Source organism: Lissotriton helveticus, chromosome 4_1 (assembly GCF_964261635.1).
Source record: "Lissotriton helveticus chromosome 4_1, aLisHel1.1, whole genome shotgun sequence".
NCBI lineage: Eukaryota > Metazoa > Chordata > Amphibia > Caudata > Salamandridae > Lissotriton > Lissotriton helveticus.
The window spans coordinates 203,975,743-203,992,976 of record NC_136063.1 but is presented as its reverse complement, the minus strand read 5'-3'; the positions used below and the strand labels follow the sequence as shown (position 1 = coordinate 203,992,976).

General features: G+C 47.0%; 1 protein-coding gene across 4 annotated transcripts in view; it reads right to left on the bottom strand.

Annotated features, from left to right (window-relative positions):
* The window catches only part of AGO2 (argonaute RISC catalytic component 2), a 472,903-nt gene that overhangs the window by 314,834 nt on the left and 140,835 nt on the right, over positions 1 to 17,234 (bottom strand). For all 4 annotated transcript variants that reach the window (XM_078686698.1, XM_078686701.1, XM_078686697.1 and 1 more), the window contains exons 5-8: positions 15,700 to 15,836; positions 15,402 to 15,536; positions 13,259 to 13,346; positions 11,162 to 11,309 (exon numbers count right to left, since the gene is read on the bottom strand). In XM_078686698.1, coding sequence (XP_078542824.1) covers positions 11,162 to 11,309; positions 13,259 to 13,346; positions 15,402 to 15,536; positions 15,700 to 15,836 — 508 coding nt within the window. The remainder of the gene's footprint in view (positions 1 to 11,161; positions 11,310 to 13,258; positions 13,347 to 15,401; positions 15,537 to 15,699; positions 15,837 to 17,234) is intronic.

The window sequence follows — 17,234 nt, the reverse complement described above, 5'->3', positions numbered from 1 at the left end:
ACCGTGTTGAGAAGATGTTGATCCAGCTCCCACTCGTGGCAGATGGAGCGTTGCCTGCTTAGAGAGTCCGCCAGGGTATAGTCTGCCCCTGGGACATACTCTGCCCGTAAACAAATGTTGTTTTGAAGTAGCCACTTCCAAATACGTTGAGATTCTAGCGACAGCGTCAGAGATCGAGTTCCCCCTTGTTTGTTCAGATCGTGCATTGTGGTGGTGTTGTCCGTTCTCACAAGCACTGGGGAATCCTTGATCCGGGGCAGGAATGCTCTTAGTGCCAGGTAGACTGCCCTCAATTCGAGAAGGTTGATATGCAGCTGCTTTTCTGTCCGAGCCCATAGCCCATTGATCTGGAGTTCTTGCAGAAACGCACCCCATCCCTCCAATGAAGCATCTGTGGTGATCACATGTGGTGAGATTGGAAGTAGGAATGGAAGGCCCTGGTCCAGATTTTGAGGTTGAAGCCACCAGTCTAGGGCCTGCACCATGGATGGAGTGATCCGGATTAGATCGTCGAAGGATCCTGCACACTGGATCCACTGAGTGGATAGTGCCTCCTGCAGCGGCCGCATACGAAGACGGCAGTGTGGGATCAGCAGGATGTTGGAGGACATCATCCCCAACAATGACTTGTACAGGCGCACCGTGATGGTCTTTTTGGCCTGAATCCAGGCTGCTAGAGACCGGAGTTTGAGCTGACGTTCCTGTGAAGGAAAGGCTTTTTCCCGATCCGTATCCAGGACTGCCCCCAAGAAAGTGAGGCGTTGGGAAGGCTAAAGTACAGACTTTTCTTGATTGAGAGTGAGTCCCAGGTTTTCGAAGAGTTGCAGACAGGCGTCTGAGGACCTGCTCACGCCTGCGAAAGGAGGTGCCTTGACGAGTTAGTCATCCAAGTATGAGAAGACTTGGTGATGGTGTTGGAGAAGATATGCTGCCACCGGAGACAGGCATTTTGTAAAAATGCGAGGAGCCGATTTCAGTCCGAAGGGCAGCACCCGGAATTGGTAATGTCTGCCCGTCACCGCAAACCTGAGGATTGTCTGTGGTTTTTGTGGATCGGTATGTGGAAATAGGCGTCTTGTAGGTCTAAAGACACCATGAAGTCTTTTGGATCGAGGAGTTGCAGGACCTCCTGAATGGACACCATACGGAACGACTGTTTCTTGAGGTATCCGTTGAGGTCTCGTAAGTCCAATATAGGTCTCCATTTTTTCTCCTTTTTCCGTATTAGGAAGAATCGGGAATAGAATCCTTTGCCTTTCTGATCCTGAGGTACTTTTTCTATAGCTCTTTTGTGGAGCATTATAGAGAGTTCTTTTTGTAGGAGATGTAGATTCTTGTGGTTCATTGGAAGTGGAGGATTCGAAGGAGGAGTTTCCACAAACTCCAATGAATGTCCGCACTGGACTAGCTGAAGGACCCAGCGATCCGTTGTAATTTGCTGCCAATTGTGGGGAAAGATGAGATTTTTCCTCCAACTGCGTATGGTGGAGAAGAAATGGAGGCCTGCGGTAGAAAGAGGTCATTGCCTTCTGGCTGTGTCTTTCTTCCCTCCTCGTCCACGAAAGGAAGATTTGTTGTATGATGACTGATTTTGTTGCTGCTGCCTTTGTTGGTACTGGGGTTTGTACTGCTGGTTTGAGCTGTACGATGATTTGTACCCCTGATAGCTACCTCGTGAAGGTTGTCCTCTTCCTCTGGAGCCCCGAAAGGAAGTATTTCTGAACTGGAGAGTACTTAGGGCTTTCGCGGTATCAGTATCTTTTTTGATATCTTGCAGCATCTCATCTAGGTCTTTCCCAAACAGTAGGTGGCCATCGAACGGCATGTTCAATATCTAGGGCTGCACTTCCGGTCGGAAAGATGTGGCCTTAAGCCATCCTTGGCGCCTTAGGACCGCAGCCCCTGCCAATTGTCTGAATCCTGTGGAGGCGATATCCATTGCCACGTCGATCATTTCCGAAGCTGAACGTTCGCCCTCTAGGAGAATCTTTTTTGCTTCCTCTTTTTGGTCTTCTGGGATAGAACCCAAATATGGAGCAATATCCGCCCACATTTGGCGGTTATAGCGCTCTAACAGGGCTAAGGAGTTAGCCGCTCGTACAGTGAGGGCCGACATGGATGAAAACCTCTTGCCAATATTATCCAGTTTACGACCCTCCTTATCTGGTGGCGCAGTCAACGCCGCCAATGGATTATTAGATTTACGCTGCGCAGCCTGGGTAATGACAGAGTCTGGTTTTGTGTGACTTGTAAGGCATGGAGGAGCTGTGTCAGGAGCCTTATGCTTTTTGATGAGCCTGGGTAGGACTGGAGGCAAAGATGAAGGATTCTTCATTATTTTCACCCCCTGATCCCAAATATATTCAATAATGGGAATGGATCTCACACCTTTTGAAATGGCTCTTTAAAGTCATACAGGAAGCAATCCTGAGGTTGCGTGGTCATTTGGATTTTGAATCTTGAAGCCGTCCTTTCCAAGATGTTATGGAACCCTCCAATGTCTTCCGGAGGCGAGTCTGCCTGTGCTTGATCAGGGGAAGCCGGATCTGGAATAACGAATAGTTTTCTTACCTGTCGGTGTAGTTTTGCAGCTTGAAGATCTTTCTGGATTCACTATGCTGTGCATTATTCCGCGGTCTTGTGGTTGGGTCCGGATTCGTAGTCTTTTCTTTTTTTCTTTCTCTTAGCCCAGGTGGGCGTCGGCGTCACACCCCCTTGGGTGTATTTCCGGTGACGTCGGCATGCTTCCTGCGGAAGCTCCCACTCTTGGGCGCCATCTTCGGGTTCTTTTTTTCCGTGTTTCTTTCGTTTCCGAAGTAATGGCAATGTTCTATTTAGTTTGTATTTACCGCTTTGTACTTTCAAAGTCCATTCTTTAGTTAACCACCTCTTCTCTCTCCAGCCTCATCTTTCTGGCGGAGGTGGGTGGGTTCGCTAGTGAATCCAGAAAGATCTTCAAGCTGCAAAACTACACCGACAGGTAAGAAAACTATTCGTTTTGCAGCGTGAATCTTTCTGGATTCACTATGCTGTGCATAGATTTTGTAGCGGTTTCTCATCTCTGTGGCGGCTGGGTGGAAGATGAGCGTTGGGTGTTGAATATGTGCTGTAGCACCTTCTGTCCCACTTGAGCTTCCTTGTTCATTTGTATGTCCACACAGTAGTGCTTCGTGAACGTGTGCACTGAAGCCCATGTTGCCGCCAGGCATATGTCCTCTATGGGTGTGTTAGCCAGGAAGGCTATTGTAGCGCCCTTCTTCCTGGTGGAGTGGGCACGTGTCCCCTCAGCCAGTTCCTGTCCTGCACGTTTGTGGCAGAGTTGAATTGTCTGTGCGATCCACCGTGCAATGGTCTTTTTGGTTACTGCTTTGCCCATGAAGCTGTTTGCGAATGACACAAAAAACTGTTTTGTTTTCCTGTGTCCCTTTGTCCTTTCAATGTAGTGCATGACTGCCCTTCTGGCGTCCAGGGTGTGCAGAGCTCGCTCTGCGCTGGTTGTAGGTTTTTGGAAAAAACTCGGTATCTGTATAGACTGGTTCATGTGAAATTTGGATACCACCTTCGGCATGAAGTGTGGGTCAGTCCTCATCACAACTCTATTGTTGTGTATTTGTATGTATGGTTCTTGTAGCGTCAGCGCTTGAAGCTCGCTTACTCTGCGTAAGGACGTTATTGCAACCAGGAAGGCTGTTTTCATAGTTAGCATCTTTAGGGAGGCCTTGTGAAGTGGTTCAAAGGGCTCTTTCATGAGTTCCGTTAGGACTGTGTTCAAGTTCCATGCAGGTGGCGGCACCCGCTTGGGTGGTGCGATCCTTTTCGCTCCTTCTAGGAATCTCTTCACCACTTGTGATGTGAAGAAACTCCTGCAAGTTTCTCCCCTTGTGTAGGCGACTATCGCTGCCAAGTGGACTCTTAAAGAGGATGAGCTAAGGCTCTTCTCCAGCAAGTGCGCCAGGTACCTTAGCACTGTGGAGTCCCTCTTCATTCGATTGTGTAGTCTTTCCTGTCTGCACCATATTGTGAATCTTTTCCATTTCGCAACGTAGCACTTTCGAGTGCTGGGCCTTCGTGCCTCCCTAAGTACTCTCAGGGTGCTTTCTGGTAGTCTCAAATGTGCGAACTCTATGTCCTCAGGAGCCACGCCACTAGGCTCATGCTCTCTGGCTCTGGATGTAGCACCTCTCCGTTCTGCATGGAGAGTAGGTCTTTCCTCCTGCTGAATCTGTGGGGTGCACACTGTGTCATCTCCATGATCTGTGAGTACCATGTCTGCCTCGCCCACTGTGGTGCGACCAGTATCAGTGTCATGTTGCTCGCTCTGCACTTGCTCAGCACTCTGTGCATCAGTGGTATCGGGGGAAAGGCGTAAGCAAATGTCCTTGACCAATCTATCCATAGGGCATTCCCCAGTGACCCCTCCTGGGGCTGCCTTGATGCGAAGTTTTGGCATTTTGCATTTTGGCGTGTGGCAAACAGGTCCACCGATGGTGTCCCCCACCTGTCGAACAGGCACCTTGTCTCCTGAGCATTGAGCTCCCACTCGTGGGATGCCGATGTCTGCCTGCTGAGCCAATCGGCTTGTATGTTGTCCTTCCCTGGTAGGTGTATGGCTAGCAGGTCTATCTTGAGAGGGATGGCCCATCTCCATATCTCCTGCGCCAGCGTTGAAAGCGGTGCTGACTGTGTGCCCCCCTGCTTGTTGATGTAGAACATCGCAGTGGTGTTGTCTGTTTGTATCAATACCTTGTGTTTGTAGTCTTGTTTGAAAGGCTTTCAGTGCAAAGAAGATCGTCTTCAGTTCTAGGTAATTGATGTGCTTTGCCGCATCTGTTGTCGTCCACAGTCCCCTCACCTTGAGCTCCTCCATGTGAGCGCCCCATCCCTTCAGGGATGCGTCTGTGGTGATGGTCACTGTTGGCGTTGGGGGCGTTAGAGGCTTTCCCCTTGTTATGTTCTCCATGGTCCACCATGCCATCTCCTTCTTCACTGCGTGTGTTACAACCACTAGATCCTCCCAACCGCCTGTGGCTTGTGACCATTGCTCTTGCAACCATTCTTGAATGGGTCTCATGTGGAGTCGTACATTTGGTACCAGGTGGATGCATGATGCCATCATGCCCATGATCTTGCTCGCAGTCCTCACTGTCCGAGCTTGTCCCTTCCGGTAGAGGCGAGTTTCCTTCACCAGCGCCCTCGCCCTCTTCTCGCTGGGGAACACCTTGCCCTGTAAGGTGTTGATCTGTGCTCCCAGGAAGATTTTTACCTGTTCCGGCTCCATTGATGATTTTTTCCAATGGATGGAGAACCCCAGGTTTATGAGCGTGCTCGTCACTGTATGTGCGTGCTGCTTGCATTTCTGGTATTAGTTTGCTTTCACCAGCCAGTCGTCCAGATAAGGGTACACGTGTATACCTTGCCTTCGTAGGTGCGCTGCGACTGCTGCAAGGCACTTTGTGCAAACTCTTGGTGCTGATTTTAGTCCGAAGGCCAGTGTCGTGAACTGGTAGTGACTTTCTCCAATGGTGAACCTGAGCATGTGTTTGTGCTTTCTGTTCATTGGGATGTGCAGGTAGGCGTCTTTGAGGTTTATTGTGACCATGAAGTCCCCGGTCTGCAACTGTGGGAGCACCTCTTGCAGGGAGGTCATTTTGAATTTTTGCGTGCTTATGAATTTGTTCAGGAACCGTAAGTCTAGAATGGGCCTCATTGTCTCGTCTACCTTTGGTACCAGGAAGTACGTTGAGTATATTCCTGTGTTTCTTTCCTTGAAGGGTACCCGTTCTATGGCCTGTTTCCGCAGGAGTTCCTTCGCCTCCTCCTGAAGACACTGCAGCTGCTTGCCTGCTAGTGGCTTTCTTTTTGGTTTTCTGCTTGTTGGTCTCCCCTCCAATTCTATGCAGTATCCGAATTGGATAATGTTGAGGATCCATTTGTCTGATGTGATTTCTCTCCACTCTCGGAGGTAAAATCTTAATCTTCCTCCCACTGGTGTCATGTGGTCGTAGGTGTCTAGTTTGTCTTGACCCATCTGTACGTGCTGCCCCTGGGACCTTTTTTGTGGGCGGGCACACGGAGTTTTTTGAAGTCACTTAGAGGTGGGCTGCTGCCCTCCTCTCCTATTTTGTCCCCGTCCATTTCTCCCTCGAAAGGACTGGCCTCTTTGTTGGTACTGCCAGGACTGCTTCTGCTGACCATGCTGAGCTTGCGGGTCTGACTGGTGCGTTTGCTGGAAAGCCTGGTGTGATGTACCTGGCTGGTTTCCGCCTCTCCCGCCGGGCCTCCGTGACGAAGTGCCCCTCTTGTTCCCTCTGAACTGCAATGCTCCCATGGATCTTGCTGTTTCGTTATCTTTTTTCAGTTGGCTGAGCGTTTCATCAACTGTTGTCCCGAAAAGCGTGCTGCCGTTGAACGGTGTGTTAAGGAAGCTGTGTTGCACCTCCGGTTTGAAACCTGAAATCCTGAGCCAGGCGTGCCTCCTTTCCGTGACACCCATCATCATGAGCCTGCTGGCTGTGTCTGCCCCATCCAGGGCCGTCTTAAGGCAAGAATTAGCTGCGTTCTTTCCCTCTTCAACCAGCTTTTCGGCCTTCTGCATGGCATCCTGGGGCAGGTCCTCCACCAACTGCCCCAGCCCCTCCATGATCTGGTACATGTGCCTGTTTATCAGGGCGTTGGAATTAGCCATACGCCAGTGGGTCGCGGCATTCCGTTCGATCCTTCTGCCCACCAGATCCATCCTTTTGCTCTCCTTATCCGGTGGCGGGCCCGAGGTAGTGGGTACGTTAGCCCTCCTCCTTGCTGTGGCCGTGATAATGGAGTCTGCGGAGACCGTGCCCTGAATGTAGGCCGGGTCCTTTGCGGCATGTTTGTACTTTTTCTCAGTTCTGGGAGTTACTGCTTTGCATGTTGCGGGCTCCCTGAATGCTTCCTTCCCCTGAGCCAAGACGCTTTCGAGCATTGGAAGGAATTGGCTCCTCGTTTGTGTTGGGAGCAATGTTTCTAGAAGAAAGTCTGCTTTCTGCTTCTCTTCGTCGAGCTTGAGCTTGAAAGCTGCTGCGGCAGATTGTATCACCGAGTTGTAGGCCCCGATGTCGTCCGGCAGCGAGGGCCTCGAGGGGTAAGTGTCGACCACCTCCTCCGGGCTGTCGGTGTCGACATCGATGTAATCTACCTCCTGAAGGTCCGAGGGTGCCGACTCTGTGTCTGTCCTGCCATCCTCTTCCTCCCCATAGTTGTAACTATCGTAGGGATTCTCGTACTCCTCCTGGTCGTCGATCACCTCGACGTCCTGGTCTTGTTCCTCGGTGACTTCGGCGATCTCCTCTTCCTCCTCGACCGCCTCCACCACCGGTGGCTTGGTCTTGTGAGGGATTGTGAAGGCTTTCATCTTTGCGTCGAAATCTTTCTTCCGCTGCATGATGTTCTCCATTTCTGCCTCGAGGCGCCTTCTTTTCTTCTCCATCTCGGCCGCGTGTTCCGCGTCGGATGGGTCGGCCGCTCTCTTCGGCGGATGGCTCGTCGCCGTGCCTCTTGGAGTCGAAGTTTTCGACGTCGAACCGGATTTTGGGTCTCTGGTCGTCGTCGTCAGTTTTGGGTCTTTCTCCCTCTGCGTCGATCGATCCTTTTCGGGGACGATTTTCGACGTTTTCTGCTGATCAGCAGCTCTCGGCGCCGGGGACTCCTTCTCGGAGGATCCGCTGGGCCTGGGAGTAGTCGCGGACGCCGCCTTTTTTGGCGTCGGCGCTTTCGGGGTCTTGCCCTCGATTTTTCTAGACTCAGAGTCTCTCGGGTTCTTGGGGGCCGAAGAGTCTCCTACCTTGTCAGAAGTCTTCGTGTAATCGGTCTCTACAACCGTGTAGCTGTCGTCTTCGGCGGCAGCGTTGTCTTCTTCCTCGGAGGACATCCCCAGCTCGTAGAGTGACGGAGTCGGGGCCTTCCCCTGCAGGGCGGCGTGTGCTACCCTCTGCCTCTCTCTCACACGAAGGGTCTTCGGGGTGAAGGCGGAACAGGCGTTGCAGTCTCCGCTTTCGTGGTCCACCGGTAGGCAAAGGTTGCATACCGGGTGCTGGTCCTTCTGAGCGTACTTGTGGGGGCAGTTACGGCAGAACTTGAACGGCGTGTTGTCCATCATCGAGCGTCCAGGGCCTCTCTGGTCGCATGTTCGTCGACGGTCGTCGAAGATCTCGATGGAAAACGCCTTATCCTTGCTGGTTTTTCGTCGATGAAGTCCCCTGGAGTCTTCAGATGACTTTTCCTCGTATTTTCTGTATTTTCTTTCTTCTTTCTCCAAAAATGTCTGGAGCCCAAACGGGAACGGTCCAGACCCGACAGCGGAAAAAAAGAATCTGAAGATGGCGCCCAAGAGTGGGAGCTTCCGCAGGAAGCATGCCGACGTCACCGAAAATACACCCAAGGGGGTGTGACGCCGACGCCCACCTGGGCTAAGAGAAAAAAAAAGAAAAAAAAAAAAAAAAGACTACGAATACGGACCAAACCAAAAGACCGCGGAATAATGCACAGCATAGTGAATCCAGAAAGATTCACGCTGCAAAACTTATACATTCCATTCCTCTTCCTGCAGTTCTCCGTCATCTTGCTGTTCGCCCTCTTGTGCTCCTCCTTCCTCTTCTTCATCAAAAGACGGTAAAGGAGGCAAATAAGCAGTGTCCGGTTGAATGACCAGCGGAGGCGGCCTAGGGCGAGGTGAAGGGGTAGGTGCCACAAGTGGCGGATGCGGCCCTACTGGAGGAGGCGGATTGGAAGGAAAACGCTGCTTATAATCCGCAATGAGAAATTGTAAATCCGTCACTATGGATGCTGGAAGACACACCATAGGTAGTAAAGGAGGAGGACTAGAGTGATTTCCTCCTGAAAAGCCATTCCTTCCTGATCCAGGTCTTCACACTCAGAACTTTCATGGATTTGAATGTTAAGTTCTGATGGGTTGGTAGCAGTCTGAAACAGTGAGCCATCCTCAGAATCCTCCGTGTCCAACAAATGAGCCGGCGGCAGTGGCTGGACTCTACTTGGTGACGTCAATTCTGGCGTCAAAGTACGCTTAGTTATCTTGAAGTGTGTGTACGAGTACTTCAATGAAGGTGATCCGGTCGTCGGCGAGCCAGTCGACGGTGTGGTCGTCGACGGGGGAACGTCGACGGTGGCGTCCTCGTTGACGATGGAACTATCGACGGCAGCGTCGTCGACGGTGTTTTGTTCGTCGACGGCAGCATCGACGCTGGAGACGTCGTCGATGGTCCCGTCGACTGCTTCGCTCTCGTCAACGCTGGTGTCGATGGTCTCGTCGGCGGCTTGGTCGACGATGGAACTGTCGACGGAGGCTTCACGGACGTCGACGAGGATTTCGTCGATGATGAAGTTTTCATAGACGTCGATGGGGCTTTAGTCATCGACGATGATTTTTGTTTGGTCGACGAGGAAGCGCTGGTCGACGGGGGCTTCGTCGTCGATTTTTTTATTATTATTACAGATGGAATGGACCTACCCGTCGACGACGAGGCTGAAGTAGTCGTCGACGTTGAGGAGAATGACGATGCCATCGATGTGGAGAATGACGATGCCATCGATGTGGAGATTGTGGTCGTCGACGTTGTTACAGTCACCACTGAAGATGTCCTGATAGGCTTTTTGAAGGTAGTATCCTGAAGAGAAACCTTCTCAGCCATGGCCTTTGAACGAACCTCTGAAGACTTGGGCGTCTTGCTTTGAGGTGGCTCCAAAGACGGTCCTGGGGATGACGTTCTAGGCCTTTTGGGAGAGGAATGAGTACTTTTGATGGAACACTCACTCTCCCCTGAAGAGACAACCCGGTCCTTGTCTTTAAGTCTCTGGAGCCAGAGCAGCAGGCGTCCCTCTCTGTTCTTCAGAGTTTTTGTCAAAAAAGTGCGGCAGACCTTGCAATCCTTTGCACAGTGGTCAGGATAGAGACAGTAAAGGCAGTCTTCATGCCTGTCATTAACATGAAGCCTCTTTTCCCCACAAGAGGCACAGGATCTAAATAGCCCCTTTTTAGGAGTGTCATCCATGTTCAACTGAAGAACTCCTCACAGAGAATAATGTCGGAGAGAAAAATATTGAAAAAGGTAAAGAATACCAGAAAAACTGAGCAGAGCTCAGAGGAGACTCCCTTATTTATTTATTTATTTATTTATTATTTATTTAGCGATTTATAAAGCGCCTGGTGACCCGGAGGCATCCCCGCGCTAATGATACAACGTGCGGTAGAAACTCTGAGGGACTAGAGCTCCTTCCAGGAAGGTTCTAGAGGGTGGTGATATCTGATTGGCTCTTGGCCAAAGTTTGGTCCTTTTTACAAAAGGACATGGATGTGTTACTAATGTGAGGCCTCTGGCCTTTTACTATGTATATGTCTATATGACATTACTCTTTTTATGTACCGGTGACTCACACCCCGACGACGGGGAATGATTCAGGCATGTGAATCTATGAAAGATACCTATAATACTGGATAAGCAAGCGAACAAGATAGGTAGCAGAGAACGATGTACATTATTTGGTAATGTTGGGAGATGGAGCAAGATCATTTACACCACAAGGCGGTTAACTTCTTTTCACAATTACATTTCCAATATTATGTTTTTATTAATGCTCAGGGAGAGATTAAGTGACTTGTTCGCACGATGGGCGTCTGAGAAAAGAGGCTGAAATCAAACTCAGCACCCCATGGTCTAAAGTCAGCAGCATAGCTACTAGACTAGACCACGAAACTTCACTCACCAAGTAAATGCTTGGCAATTCATATCCCAATCTAAATTACAACAAATCCATTTGGTAAGACCCTGGAAACACCCATCATAAACGGTCACTGATTGACTTATCAATAATTAAGACAAGCCAAGTGAAAATTGTAAAAATATTTTTAAAAAATCACATACAACACTGATGAGAATTTCAAAGGTAAAACGTAGTACCGTGCTTGTGAATGAATCCTCAAAATCAAGTTAGAGCTGCAACTCAACACCTACATCAGAACAGAAGAAGCACTGCACAAATATTACAACACAAGAAAAGTTAAACATTTTCAAGACTGCATGAGTTCTCAGAAACTGGTCTAGCCACATAAATAATAAGCCAACTGAAGTGACACAAAGAAATAAAAAAAATTGAGATAAACACTACTTGCCTCAAGAGGAAGGTATGTATGCTTTTGCTCCTGTCCGACTTGTAAACATGGAAGATGAGGGTAACGCAGGACAAGCTTGTGCCGGTCCTTAAAGTACTGAGCTACAGTGCATTCTACTGTCTGTCCACTCTCTTGCTGAAGTGGAAATCTGAAGCAAAAACAAAAAGACAAGAACTTACATATCCTGGAAGCCTTTACAAATCGAGGATAATTTCACACTGACATTTCCATTTGGATAATGCTGCAGCTTAATAGCCAAATTATTTTCATTATATTTGCATTATCAGATCATTTGAAACAAATGATTGATAAACCCAAGGTTGACTTTACTCGCGTGTCAAACAGTATCATAACAAATGAATCCACATGTGGGGGTGGATGTTCAGCGGTTGAAAGAGAAACAGTCATTCCACTCATGCAAAGAGCCCTAAGGGGGCTTCAAAAGTGCTCACTTCTCCTGGTCCTCAGTTTAATAAGTGTCTAATATGTGTGCCAGTGAAAAATGAGTAGGCAGCACTGAGTGAAGCATCCGAGGGCTGGTGTGTAAGAAATTGAAGATTTTAAGAAATGAGTAAAAGGGACTTGAGGCAGTGGCACTGTAAGCCCTAAAGGTTCTGCTGAAAGAGGAAAGAGCAACTAATCTGTCTTCAACTAGTCTAATTCATTAATACCCACAAGAACTCTCAAGATCTGTTGGGTTTGGCACGAAGCCTCCAAATAATTATGATCATAAGATCTGTAAAAATGGGATGACCAAATGTATGTCTTCTTCGTCCCTGTAATGTGGATTAAGGTACTGGGGTTCATGGTGTGGACTATCATAACATCACCCTCCTCCTGGCACTTTGTATGGATTTGTGTGGGCTGGTGAAGGGGTTCAAAGGGACCTTCATCCTGCGATATTCCTTCAATGCCTTGGAAGAGTCTTGGGAGGAAAAAGGGATCCTTTGCTTGGCAAAGTATCCTGTGGAATCAGGTTAGGAGACCTGTGGCTAGCTTCAGAGTACAGAGTACCTGGCCTATTCGGTGTAGAGCTGTAAACTACCCAAGTGCCAATGATAAGAAGCACCACTCACATGGTCTGTGTCTGAGACAAAGCAACAGCAGCTCCGGTATAATTGGTCAACAAAAATGTGGCAATGGTAGATACAGAGTGTGTCACTGACAATGGTTTTGATTTGATTTTGGATGCTAGAGGAGCCTTAGTAGGCACTTTGTTTGGCCTGCCTGGCTGTCTATCTTCTCATCTCACCTTCTTAGGTGGTTCTCCTCAACTGCATGTGGAGGACGCTGCCTTTTGAAAATGTTGGCTACCTTCTAAATACCATTTGGCAATCGTTTTGATTTCAGCTGACTATTTTTTACCAGAGGATGATTGTTCAATTGCCTTTTTATTATGAAGGACTCCCAGGAGCAGACCGTTTAAGTAAAAAAAAAATGTGCAGCACATTTCATATCCCTTGGTCATATGCCTCATACAAAGGCAGGAAATGAGGACCATCAATAAATGGTGTCTTTTGCCACACGAAGCACAGGCTTGAAATAAACTTTTCTTAGATGACATCCTTGATGGAGGGACTTTCATAAAAAAGTATCGGGACGGCTTTCAAAACAATAGTTCTTAATAAACTAAGTCTGAAAACAGAATTCAAATGAATGTGATTCTAAAAATCAAATTTCCAATGGGACAAAGTATCCTGAGCAGTGCCATGAGAGGAACCTTCTGCACAACATGTGGTAAAAAGTCGGAATTATGGTGGCCTCCAGCAAGAGTGAAGTTCAATGCTGTCTCAGCTCAATGATTAGGCTCTGTGTCTTTTCAAATTAGTTGTTTGGGCTTCTGAAGCAAAACTGTTTTATGTTTATTTCTATGTCACTGTTTCACTCCTAACTACTGTGCCCTTCCCAGGTCGATGGCAGGGAATGATTCAAAGCATGTGAATTGATGAAAAATCACCCAAAGCTGGAGAAACCTGGATATCAAAAGGTGAAAGCACCAGTATAGAGGCACTTTTGAAAGAAGCACTATATCGAACACATAAGCTGCAGACATTTAAGTCCAAAACATTACATTTTAAAACTGAGACAGTCTCTTACGTTTGGTGGCTTGCTGGTCGTCTCGTGACATTGCACACTCTATATTTTCTTTTCATTTGCCCACAGTGTGTTATCTCTACTTTTAGACCTAGTAGTTAAAGAGGAGAATAAAAAAAGTTATTAAAATGTGCGAATGGGCAACCACATGCTGTATAAAATGACAATTATACATTTTCTTTTAATGCTATTATTCAATGAGTTTCATAAGTTGTATTATATCATATACTAATTTACTGAGGAAGGGCAGATGCCCACACCCTTGAGTTTTTATGATGTCAACGCCACTGTGTCTGTCACATTAGATTACATAACTGGAAGCAATCCTGACTTGATGCTTAATGGAGACCAGGTCTATGTGATGGGAGTAGAATTGAGAAAAAAAAGCCTATGCACGGGTCAGACAGGCCTGGCATCTTTTCCAACTCCTGCATACATATCAAGTTAACAATTTCAGTTACATTTTGGTAAAATATCTGGCAGGTAGGATTCTAGACTCATGCTAACAAGACTAAAAGTGCCCAAAATCAATATGCCACTGGATTCAAGCTATCCTATCTGATGAAGGGTGAAACACCGAAACCGGTTCTAGGATACTTGTTTTCGGTCCAGGGAGGACTTGGCTTGGCAGTTCGGGCTGGACTGTTCCCATGAGGCACAGAGTCAAGACTGATTTGCATATGGCCAGGTCTAAACTGGGGTGGCATGGTGAGCAAAAGAATGATGGACTTCACCCAGATCTCTTGACTGGGGGTGAATGTTTTGATTTGTTCCGCATCAATTGTGTGTCAAAATCAAGATAGAAACATTAGATAGTAAGGATTACCAGACCTGGGCCACACTAAATGAGAGAACAGCGTATTGCTACTCCCTCTATTCACTAATTCTAAGTGTATACCTAGGTACACAGCTTTAAACGAATTAAGCCAAATTTGTAAAACCTGCGGCTACTTCAACGGAGTGTCCCCAGCACTACTCTACCTCAGTCTGTACACCGCTCACAATCAACACAGAGAGAATAAAGGTGTTTTCAATACTTTCCTAAAACGGGCCTCATCCTGAACTGAACGAAAAGAAATCAGGAGTTTGTTCCAAGCTATGCCTGCCAAAACTGAAAATAGCGCCCTCCAGGCCTGACCAGGCAAAACCTAGGGCTGTTTACCCACAAAGCTGTGGCAAAGTAAAGAGAACTCGGAGGATTTTAATGGAAGATTCTTTTATTCAAGTATATAGGACCATGGTTATAAATGCCACGATAGACAAAGAAATGCTTTAAACAGAATGTTCTTCTTGAAGGGTAGATAATGCAGTTCCCTCAACCAAGACGAAACAGAGTCTCTCCTAGAAACACCCAAGATAAGCTGAGCAGCTGCTTTTTGGACTATCTGCCGTTTTCTGATCTTATAATCGGGTACTCCGATAGAGGCCATTTGAGTAGTCCAGCCTAGCTGTTATAAAGGCATAGACTGCTGTTCTGCGGGCCTTAGCAGTTAAGATATTAAAAACATGTCCTTATACATTGTAGCAGACTAAAGCAGGGTCAGGCTACTGACCAAATCTGGGAGTCCTATTTTTACTTCCAGATTCTTTGCTTCCGTCATTGGTGTGGGAGTGGAAGGGGGATAGAATATCCCACGGTCAGCTGAGGTTGGTTTAGAGGCTTTTGGCATTGCCATTGAGGGCTTCTGGCATTGCCATAGAGGAGAACTTTGTGCTAAAATTAATTCTAGCATCAGACTTAGGAACTGGACTAATAACCATGTGAAAAGGACACAAGCAAAAAAAACAATACCACTTGTTTTATTAACCTGATGATAAAAGCCTGAGTCAATCCATTTGGATTTATATCTAATCAGTATCTGGCAGGAAGATCTATTTAGCAAGTATTTAACGCCAATAAGTTATCTCAAATCAGCTTTTCCTTACAATCTGCATCACCCTTTAAGACATTTTCCCCTCCACTACACACATTATAGCAAGAGACTCAAAAACGGTACGAAGCTACAGTCAATTTGTAGTGTGGCACACAACAGAAACACAGGAAAAATTAGCATCTTGCTTGACAATCGGAGTTCTAAAGTAGAGGATTCACTAAGAGACAACATCAAGATACTTAAAACCATAAAAGTAAGAAGCATGAATGTACCTTTTATTTCTTTGGTAAACTTAACCCTTTGGGAATCTGTCAGAGGTTTCTGTTGCTCTTCAATACTTTTGAAGTCTAGAACTTCACACATGAATTCTATTACTGGTTGTGCTTTATAAAATGCTGTTGCTGAGACTGTAAAAAGAAAACACACCTTTTAACACAGAGGTATAATAAAATGTAGAAATATAAAGACAAATGAGATGTTTGTTTTAACATTTCTTGCTTTTCTGAATGTTGCAACACTTTTTGAAAGTGGTCTCTTATCTCAATGGCGCACAAGAAGCATATTACTTACCATCTATATTAAGCATCATTTTCCAAAGTGAGGGTCTAACTGACTGATGAAAGCCAAACCAAACTTCCCTGCCACCGCCCAGGGGGTTGGCGCATCCTTCTGAGGCAGTGAAGAACGACCGCCCAACAGGAGTATACCTACAAGTAAGAGAAAACAAATGCTGTTCTGTGATCTTTAGTTATGCTTCAAATCTGACAAAAAGTATCATTAGCAAATACAACAGAACAGAGTGGATACTTTTAAAGTGAAAATTAATCAGAGGATATAAGGAAAAGCAGATCTGCTCAAGAATGGGTGGAGTAACTCCACTCTGGTCAAATTTGGATTCGGTCCTAACTGTAGGAAATAGGTGGCATTATTATACAATTACCCCAAAGCGGCAGTACGGAGGAATCGCAAACTCTCAGAGGGCACCCTGTCCCCACTCTTGTTCGCCTTGATAGTGGAATCCTTAGCGTGCATGATTGATCAGAGAGCACCCAGAGGTGAATGGCTTTAGGGCTACTCCAGACGACCATGAGAAAGAGAAGATAAACCTGTGTGCAGACGACATTCTCCTATTTGTAACGGAACCACACACAATTCCCACCCTGTTCCAAATAGCTATCAAATAAGCACGGTATTGTGCATGTTTAGGGAGAAGACGGTCTATGTGGCACGAGGGCGACCCAGGAAATGGGGGTAAGATCTGGGGTCATTGGAACATTTACCGTGGAGACATTTGCACTCCTCCTCTTGTGGATACCCTAACCTGCCATTACTTGTATTATATCATGCATATTTTGTTTGAGCTCGTCTCTCCCCAGCTTCCCTCCCCTAATATTGTTTGTATACCTTACTGTATTGCTTTTCCCCTCCTCACTCGGACAGATATCCTACTGTATCGTGTTTATTGCCTTGTTTGTTTATTTAATTTTCAATAAAAAGATTTTAAAAAAAATAAAAATAAGCACGGTATTCAGGCTATAAGATGAACTAGAACAAATAAATAGCGTATAGCCCTAGACTGATAGTGGAGTGGCCTCCCCTACCAGGAGATCTACAAGTGGCTACCGGGGGCTTTAAATACCTTGGTATATTTCTTACACCCCATATCGAGGTCTGCCACAGCCACAACATCCAGCGGGTGTTGACTAAATTAAAGGAGAATGCAGACAGATGGAGAGACTTGCCCCTCACCATAATGGGCTGGGTGGCCATGTTTAAAATAACTGCTCTGCCCCAGTTTCTTTATGTCCTCAAGAATACTTAACAGCCTCTCCCCAAAACGATATTTATGGAAACAGACTCCGAGCTATGGCTAGGGAGGCACCCAAGGATCACCCTAGGAACATTACAACATAAGCCATAGGGTTGGCATTGCTGGATATTGAGGCCTATTACTGCGCAGAGCATCTAACCCCCATCAATAACTGGATACACGTAGCATGGGATCACCCCACAAACACGCTAGAATGGGAGACACTGACACCGCACACATTCTTTCACTTTATACGGGGAAAGAGAACACATGGGTTGCTCCCAGCGACACAAGT